The sequence below is a fragment of the Zeus faber genome (genome assembly GCF_960531495.2).
Source record: "Zeus faber genome assembly, chromosome: 2".
Taxonomy (NCBI): domain Eukaryota; kingdom Metazoa; phylum Chordata; class Actinopteri; order Zeiformes; family Zeidae; genus Zeus; species Zeus faber.
In genome coordinates, this window is record NC_137189.1 from 17,973,634 (window position 1) to 17,983,943 (window position 10,310).

The window sequence follows — 10,310 nt, forward strand, 5'->3', positions numbered from 1 at the left end:
GCCTTCCCTTGCGCTTGTATGTTTACAGTGGACATCATGACCACGAGCCATCTGAAAGACATGGAATTCACTTCTGAATCTCAGCACAGACACAAGCCTGACATTATCAGCAATCGAAAGCAACAAAACCAATGCTAACCCTGAGACAAACCAATGGCCCATATCACAAGTGGGACAAAACTGCAAGTCAGAGTCTAGCTGTTGTGGCACAATATTTGTACCGGTTTGTATTGACCAATACTGGCACGCTCTGTACCACAATTAAACCCATAGTCAGGTGTGTTTAATCAGCCTCAATCAGGTTCACTGAGTTTGGGAGTGTTTGTTTTCCACCCCTGGGCACACCAGCGGCGACTGGCCATTGTTCTGATGGCCCCTTATTCTGAAACCCTAATAGTCTGAAAAATGTCGGGTTAGAGATAGTTAAGTTTAGGTATAGGGTTAGAAATAGTTAATTTTAGGTTTAAGGTTAGAGATGGTTAAGTTTACATATAAGGTTAGAAATGGTCAAGTTTAGGTATAATGTGGGAGATGGTTAAGTTTAGGTATAAGGTTATAGATGGTTAAGTTTAGGTATCAGGTTAGAGATGGTTAAGTTTGGGTATAATGTTAGAGATGGTTAAGTTTAGGTATAATGTTAGAGATGGTTACGTTTAGGTATAAAGGTTAGGGTTAGGGTGTCGTCCATTTTTCGGACTATTTGGGTTTTGGAATAATGGGTTAGGGTTAGGGTTCCCACCACACCAGCTACCCAGAGTTACTTGTATTACATATTTTTATATATTAACATATTCCACTCTCTTTACTGCAGACTATTATTTTTTAAACTGCACTATTGTGCAAAATAGATCCTTACCAGGACTTTAACTGTATAAAAATGGCAATAATAATAACAATAATAATAATAATAATAACAATAAATATGACTGCAGGCAGCAATACAAGTCCAGGGTAGTCGGCCCTTTGTTAAAGTTTAATGGATAAGTGTGCTTTGGCTCTCTGTTTTGGTGTGTTTTGTGACTGCAGAAGTTCATTTGTTCCGGCCTGGTTACAGTGTAATTCTATGATCGGGCGATGTTTGCGGCTGTGGGTGGGTTTCCGATGCCGCAACTAATGGCGGTCATCATTCTGAAGTAGGGCTGCGTGATTATGGCTAAAATGATAATCATGATTATTTTAGTCAATATTGTGATCACCATTATTTATCATGGTTATTAATCCATTTTTGGGAACACAAGTATTTTATTTATTACATGTGGGAACTGTCTAGAATACATATGTTATTAATTTTGTCTGGGGGTTCGTCAGATCCAGACGTCCACAAAGTTCTGACATTAGTGTGGCCGACCAAGGGGCGTGGTTAAATCGCAGCTGCAGATCGCAGCAGAGCTTCCATCCAGCGACCGCCCAGCTGCCCCAAGTCGGCTTTCTTAATGTTTGTTTGTCTTGCAGAGCGGGATCGGTGCACGGACTCGTCAGCCGACCAGGAGCCAGACTGGAACGTCATTCCTCCTGCGCCCAACCAATTATTGATTTTTATTCATCATTTTGGCCAGCGAGCCATTTTTTTCAGTTTTATAATAAAAACTCTCATCATGATGGCAACCCAGAAAGACTCCGCTTCCCTCCCTAAACCCGCACTATACCTGTGGGCAGAGATTCCCACAGTCGGTAACATCTGCACGTGCCGCCATCTTGGTGACAGGTGATCACTAGACAGCAATGTAATCATGTGTGACTTGTGTCCGCTGTCATTTGCGCATGCGTGCACATTGCTGCAATGACAACAAATATATTTTTTTACTAAATTATTACACAATAATTGACAGATCTGGATCAAACTTTGACAGCGGTATGTCAGAACTGCCACAAATTCACATGTTATTCATCTTGTCTGTGAGTGCGGCGGATCCATGAACAGTGGACGTTCTGCCCACTGCTTCTTTATTGTCTTATGCTGGGGTCACACCGCCATGCACCGCAAAGAGACAGGGTGCAACGAATTTTCTTTTTTTTTTACCTCTGCTGTCCGCATGCTGGGCGTACAACACAGAGTATGCCATTGCATCTAGGACAGAGTTAGTCTGCAAGTGGAGTTCAAGTTCTCAACCTGCAATGCAACTCTTTATTCATTCTTTAATCATCAAGAACTGCTGCAATAACTCTGTCCTGTCGATGACATGTAGGATGACAAGAGCACAGCTTTTTGTTATATAGATCCACAACCAATCCCTTTCTTTGGAGAACTATTTTACCATGTTTTCGTCTATAAACAACTAATCAAGACTCCAAGAGGGGGAGAATCACCACAGGAAACAAATACATATAGAACAAAACAACAACATGTACATGGAAAAACATAAACATAGAAACAAACAACAACATGTACCTGGAGTATAAGGTGGGTATTATATCGTAGCGCCTCTAAGCAGCAGAAAAGGCCCTGAAGCCACCCCTGAGTCCCACAGCCGTACAGACACCCCACGGCCTCAGGAAAGCCGGAAGCCCATGGAGCAACACCCACGCACGGCCCCAAGGAGCTTAACCCAGTTCCGGAGCATGCGAGACCAGGACCTTGCACCCCTGAGGTGCACACCTATAAACCCCCCCTCCTCCCACTGACCCCAGCAGGTCGCCAGATATGCAGGCCCTCTGCTACCCCAGCACCCGGGGCACCTGCCGCAGAGAAGCCCCGCAAGCGGGAGCAAAGGCCGACAGCCGCCCCCTGCATTCCAACACACAACCACAATGGTAAGCAGCCTCCCAGGCATCCCGGAAGGCAGTGCTCTCCACAGCCCTGTCAGGTTGCAGCATGCCAGAGAGCACCAGGCGCAAGCCGCCAGGACTCGAACCCAGCTGGCAGGGGGCCCATCAGACTTCAGCCAGCTGCAGTGGGAGGAGCCACGACCGATGACGAGCTGACAGCTTCACGGCGACAAGGAAAGTTGAGCAGGTTTCAACTTTATGCAAATGAGCAGCGAGAGCCAATAGGAGGGAAGATACGCTCTCAATGGCACTGATGGAAAATGGACACATGATTAGGCTTTTTTTTTCAATTAAAAACATCCCTTAAGCTATTGATAAAATAAGGAACACATTATTTTATGTTTCTCCATCAAGGATTTCTAAAATTCTTTATTTTAAGGGACAGATGGTAAGATTATTCACGCCACTTTTTCGAGTTTTTTTATTTTGCTTAGAAAAACGGCTCCGCCATTTTAATTTTAAAAAAGTACACACGGCACCATCCATCTACATAATGTATATTATATATGGGAGGAGAGAGAGGTTTTAAATGTTTGGTGCGCCCACAACAGCTAGTCGATTTTGAGCTGACATGCCCACAAACTCCAAGGGCATAGAAGCCCCATCGCCGACAGTGGGACCCTGGCATGAAACTTTCGGCTTCTCTATGGCATCTGGAACACGAAAACACACAAACAATACAATTATTTCATAACACAAACATAATAAATACATGTTACTTTTTTATACTTACTGTGATAACAACCTACAATTCAGAAAGACAGCTAAATTGTCTGTCATGGAATACACCTTATACACTCATTTCCTTTTGACTATGAAGTATTTTGTTTATACTGTATTTGATTACCTTTAATTTGGAATTTGGCTTAATTTATAAGGGCTAATACAAATGTACGCTGAGATATGGAGTTAATTATAGACGTTAGTATATGCAGGAGTAAACATTTCTGGAATTTCTATGGTGTTTGTTTTGTGTTTTTGCCGTGTCTGTGATGGGAAACACTATACCCTTTTTTGACAAATTTGTGATTACACATAGTGACAAATAATTCCACTAGAATATATTAATATTAATGTCATAACTACCTACAATTCAAGATGCCATATAATCAAATTATTCAATTCAACATGACATATAACCAAATTTATGCTCTGTAATGGAATAAAATCGTATGTTATAATGGCAAGAAATCTGGCTATGACTATGAGATATAACATTTATTGTAGACTACCATTACTTAGGAATTTAACTTACTATGGAAGAACTAATATACATTTTTGCAACCGCCTTCACAGACGGGTGTTTTCCCATATTATTCTCTTCCCTGTCGCCACTCTTAAATGCCTCCTCCTTTTTCAAACTTTTACGTTTGGCTATAAACCGGTGCTTGAAGGGTTGTTATAACTCACCATGGGGAGTGTGGGAATAGAGCTGTACTCTCAAAAGCTGAAATATGACTTCTTAGCATCATATATCTAGAATTACTACTAACAGGAGTTACAATTTTCCCTGTCCCATGGAGCGTATCATCGGCTCCTACAGTCTGTATGTTACGACTCGCTTGAATGCCGCAAAATAAGGAGGGACACAACACCGCATCTAAATGCGGTTAGATGCGAACAGTATGCATTTATTTATTAAAAGGGCGAAAGAGATAAAATGTCAAACCACAGACCGACGTGAGAGTCTATGCCATGCATAGATGCAAATATCCCCCCAGAGCTAAAACCTGCACATCTATTACGAATTGGATGATGCTGTCACAAAGCGCCTTACTCCACAAACTCATCTCAAAGTTGTAGAACCTTGGCATATCAACAATGTGCAAATGTTCTACAACTTCTGGTAAATTTTCAATGGTTTTTCACAAATGTGTGCCCCAAATGTAGATTGAAGGGGATCAAACTTGAACCACGAGATTTCTGAGACATCCCGGTTGTAACAAGACCTCAATCATGTCCGTGGGGTCGTCAGTTATCGTGGGAAAGACATTTTTAGCCCGAAAAATGCCAAGGACAAAAATAATAATAGAAATCTGAATAAAAACAATAGAACAAAACCTGCTGAACCTATAACATATATATTTTTTTGTTTTCTCTGGTGGTTCTTCTTAAAATGCGCTTCAAGTTGAGACCTAGACACTTAGACATATATCGTTTTTTACAAATGTAAGCAATTTTTTTCAAGTTGATCCAATGACTTGAATTCAATGATTTTTTTTCACTGGGCAGTATATCTACAGCATGCATTTGAAATGTATAGCATTTGAAATGTGCGCGCTTATCGTATTTTACTTTTACTAAAATGGGAATAATCATCTTCTATTTAATATAATTTTTTTTCTATTGATTTGTTATTAATAATTTGTAATTTGATTTGTTAATAATAATAATAATAATAATAATAATAATAATAATAATAATAATAATAATAATAATAATAATAATAATAATAATAATGTTATTTTCTTTTTACTTTCACCGGAGAACCAGTTTCCATTTTTTCTCTCAGTTCCGTCCCCTTCGCATCTCTTTATTTCTAGCTCCTCCCTGTGAGAGTTGGACACATACGCCCAGCAGAGCTCACACACACACAGTGTCAGAAAGCGGCGGCACCTCAGCATCACCCTGAGACCTCCCCAAACACAGAAGCTGTCAGCGGTCCTTTAGAAGAATGTAAAAAGTGGATCCCTCCGAAGAAATAAAACGTATTTTAATGGAAACAAATGCAACAGATCAAGGTAAGATAAAATAATATAAAATGGGATGGGATGGGATGAGATGAGATAACATTGTTGTAACTTTACTATTATGATTTAAGATAAAACAACTGCTCAGCATAAAAGTACTACATGTTTACTACTACTTACTGGGCTCGCTCATAATTGAACTTGCACAATTTACAACAGTTTATTTTAAAATTTCACTCTGAAAAAGAAACCCTACTCCCATTTTCGGAACCAGGCCATTGTTTTAGTAATTGCGTGGAACAATGGCTGGGTTCGGTTTCAACTTGTTGTCACTCATTCCCTCTAAGTTAGACAGCTCACCCTGTAATTTGATTCTGGTAGTGATAATTCTCCTTTGTAGAGGTGGCAGTGCCTCGGGACTTCTTCCCTCTCGCCACACAGAAAGCATTTCCTTTGCTTCATTGATTTTTCTTTAGAACGCTAATGCATTTCACAAACAACACAGTCAAATGTAAATACGATCACAGCCCCATATTCAATTACTATGCACAATTGTGTATTTGCGGAATGAAATTCTTTTGCCTCTATTTCTGTCTAATATATCCATGTGTGGTCCATACATTCACTGCCACACCGCTTCAGTTCGAATGATCATCTCTCTCTATACTCAGCACCATGGGGTACGGGCAAATCCTCCAACGGCGTGGGACTGAGGAGGACCAGGTCCACCTCAACGTGGGTGGGGTGCGGCACGATGTGGACCAGGACACCCTCCTGCGCTTTCCCCGCACGCGGCTGGCCCGTCTGCTGCAGTGTCAGAGTGAGGCAGCCATCCTCGAGTTCTGCGATGACTACAGTGTGGCCGACAGGGAGTACTACTTTGACCGGAACCCGCGGGTCTTCCTCTGCGTGCTCAATTTCTACCGCACGGGACGCATCCACATGATGGAGGAGCTGTGCGTCTTCTCCTTCAGCCAGGAGATTGAATACTGGGGCATTCAGGAGGTCTACATCAGCTCGTGCTGCGCCAACTGGTACCAGGAGAGGAAGGAGTACATCGAGGACGGAGAGTGGGACGTCCGGAGCGATGACCAGCAAAAGCCAAGCTTAGACTCCTCCTTTGAGGAGCTCTCTGCCCTGGATAAAGACCTGGCCAAGTTCGAGGGCGCCTGGTGTGCGGAGCTGAGAAGCTACGTGTGGCTGAGGCTGGAAGACCCGGGCCACTCATGCGCCTCCAAGGTCATCGCTGTGGCTTCCCTCAGCATGGTGTTGATCTCTATCGTTGCCATGTGCATCCACAGCATGCCGGAGTTCCAGCGTGTGGACGAGAACGAGCGACCCATGGAAGACCCTATCCTCGCTGTGCTGGAGGTGATATGCATAATCTGTTTCTCGGCCGAATTCATCATCAGACTAATCGTAGCACCTTCCATGTTAAAGTTCCTCGGGAGTCCCTTGAACATTATCGACGTCGCCTCCATCTTGCCATTTTATGCCACGTTAGCATTTGAGAACGTGGATGATGAGAATGGAGAGGAGAACGAGGACCTGGAGAACATGGGTAAAGTGGTGCAGGTTCTCCGTCTGATGAGGGTTTTCCGCATCCTGAAGCTGGCACGCCACTCTATTGGGCTGCGAGCACTGGGCGCCACTGTACGCCACAGCTACCAAGAGGTGGGCTTGCTTCTTCTATTTCTCTCTGTGGGTATATCCATATTTTCTGCTCTCATCTATTTTGCTGAGAAGGAGGAGACGGACACGGAGTTGGGGACTATCCCAGTTGGCTGGTGGTGGGCCACCATCACCATGACCACTGTAGGGTATGGTGACACCTGCCCGGTGACATTGGCGGGCAAAATTGTGGCCACACTCTGTATTGTGTGCGGTCTGTTGGTGGTGGCCCTTCCCATCACCATCATATTCAATAAATTCTCAAAATACTATCAAAGAAACAAAGTCATAGAGAGTCAGTGTCTGAGTCAGGAGAAAAGACAAGACCCGGACCTGCCTTACTACAACATCAGAGACCTGTACACCCACAGCATGTACCCCTTTATAGGAGGCTTGGCCTTCAGGACCAGCATGAGCAGCGTGGGGGATGAAACGGATGCATCCAGTCTCCAGGACATCGAGGAGGTGTACGATAACGACACTTTTAAAAATGGGGCAAGAAAATGAGATTCCTGCCACTTCGCTGCCATATTGGACGTTGCTCCGTTGCAAGTGCACTACACTGAAAAGCACTTAGTGCCTCTCAGGGCAAAACTCTCCCATCATTGACCACCACTTCTGCACCGTCTTCCTTTTGCAATATGACATGGAAAAACCGGGGCCATGGGTTTAGTTATTTTTATTTTAACAAGGGTGCATCTATAGAAATTCATTCAAAGGTCAAACTGTATAATTTGAACCTTGCCCAGAGGTCTAAATATCCCTTTCTTGCCCGAGAAAACTACAATGATGCATGTAGGCCATCATTTTCAAGGTCTTGAAAAACTGTTTTAATTTGTCTGCTTGCTAAGAGTGAGACAAGGTGTGCGTTTGCAAATGGAAAGGTGAAAAGATCGACAGTGCATAAAATGATAGATGGCCAGTTCCCGTAGGTTCCTGTCGATTTCAAAGTTGACTTTGCATGAAGAACAAGAAGAATTGCATATTAGAAGGTAGTGATATAGTTAGTCATAGCATCTGTTTTTTCACAAAAACTAAGAAGAGATACAAAAAGACTAGTTCTGTTTATGATCGTTTTGGACACTCGTTTCGGCATGCTAAGAGTCATGGTCATCGCCTGGATTAGCTGTGTAGAAATTAAATAAAATCCATCTGGACAAGTCAAAATAAACACGCCTCACCAGAGTTCTGTGAGTGCTATTCAACACAACCCTTCATCTACCGTTTCTACTTGAAAAAATATCAATCATTGCCATTTTATTTCCTGAAGTGGTGGTTTAATGAATGCAAAAACCAAACTCGTGTGGGACATTCCTGCAAAAGAAGACTATGTGTTGGATTGGTACGCTTGTACTTTTTTTCTTCTCCTTTTTCTATCCTGAAAGCTATTGATTTCCTGTCCAATGTTGTCATCTTCTGGTTGGCTGACCGGTTGTCTGAGGAGAGAGAGAGAGAGAGAGAGAGAGAGAGAGAGAGAGAGAGAGAGAGAGATACAGTGAAGTGGGAAATCTTTGTGAATCACAGCAGGAACCCAAAACCTGTGCATGAGCGACGAAAAAAATACTGAAGTCCTAGTGGTTTTTCCTTTTCTTGCATACATGGTCCATTATGTGTAAAAATGACCCATCCCCAACTCTATTTTATCCACCCAAGTGGTGCAAATGATACAATAGACATTTATTTATTTCTTGTTTGGTCGGGGAAAAAAGTACATTAAATAGACGCATGGTTCCCATTCCACCAAAGCGAGAAAAAAAAGGATCTGGCCGAGACAAACGGCCCAAGTCGGAGAGCCTTACCTGAATAAATAAGCCCATTACACTACACCTCGATCATTTGTTAATGCAATGAAATGAGTTTCGATCGCCAGGCATCCCGTGTCAGGTGTGTGCCACATCGCAACATTACCATATTGCTTCATCTACATTTTGTGGTTTTCACCTCTGTCAGCTGCCACAGGAGGGTAAACAATGCAAACGCTCAACCACGGTTCCACCCAACACAAGATATTCATGGCGTACGGTAGTCACCGTCACATTTGCTAAATTAAAGTTCAGAATATAAAAGGTTGTAAGCGCTACTTTTGTCCGCAGGATCGTGTGTTGTGCAGACAGGAAAAAAAGGGGGATGTATCGTGAACAGCCAAAATCCATCGATCTGTACCGAAGGAAGATGGCAGCAGTCTGATGCCCTTGGCTTTGCTTTCTAATAGATACTGATATTATTTGTTCCTCCTCGTTACATCAAGCTCTGGCGCCCCCGGGCCGGCGTTCTGCTGATGCAAGTGGAAGATTTCAGTATTCCGTTTATTGCCAACAATAATGAATTCCCGAATGGAATAGATGTCACGTGCTCATGTCGTTCAAATTTCTCAATAAAAAAGTCGTTGACTTTCAAATAGTTTGTTTAGTTTTGTGTCTCTTGTCACATTTAGTCATTGCTTTGCTATTAAACTGAGAACAATGATGAATATATCGATATGAGCAATATATTGTTTGTACAAAATATCTATTACAGAACGGATATAAAGACATATTAAGGATGTGGGGTTTTTTTTGGACTTTTTTCTTTTGTGGCAGCAGCACAGTTCATACCAACCTACAATTTAAAGATAAAAAAATACAATTTGAATGTTGAAAAAGAAAAGTGAACCTAATATAGACAATTACATTTCATTTGTAAACAGAATCAGAATCTCAGGATTATAATCTGTGCATTCCGCCAACTACAATTTGATGGTGAGGGCTGGTGCGTTTCTGTACCGACAATTAAAAAAAAGCAAAACAGTCTTAGGAAATTTAAAAAAGAGAAAAAAAAATATATATATATTTATATATATATATATATATATATATATATAGAAATAACCAAAACTACAGACCAGAAATATAGCCAAATATATATAAAAAAACCACTTTAGATATATTTTTTGTCAAACACACCTCAGTGAATATTCTTGATTATACTCCTACACAACGTGAACTTTCCGTGATGTTTGTGAACCTCCTGCGGTTCAAACTCCAGCGCTTGGCTGGCTGTGACACCGGAGCCGGTCGGGTCAGATCCAGTCCCATCTCCATCCACCACTGATTGGATGTAGCGGTGCATTAAATTGCTAAGGATTAAAACATTTTTTTTACTACAACTAATAACCAAACGTTCACACTTCTTTTTCAAATCACC

At 42.0% G+C, this 10,310-nt stretch overlaps 1 protein-coding gene across 1 annotated transcript; it reads left to right on the plus strand.

Annotated features, from left to right (window-relative positions):
* Positions 1 to 6,131: 6,131 nt before the first annotated feature.
* kcns3b (potassium voltage-gated channel, delayed-rectifier, subfamily S, member 3b) lies at positions 6,132 to 7,634 on the plus strand (the record flags this gene model as incomplete). The annotated part of the gene is made up of 1 exon (XM_080024355.1): positions 6,132 to 7,634. The coding sequence occupies one exon, from the start codon at positions 6,132 to 6,134 to the stop codon at positions 7,632 to 7,634; it is 1,503 nt and encodes a 500-aa protein (XP_079880481.1).
* Positions 7,635 to 10,310: the final 2,676 nt, after the last annotated feature.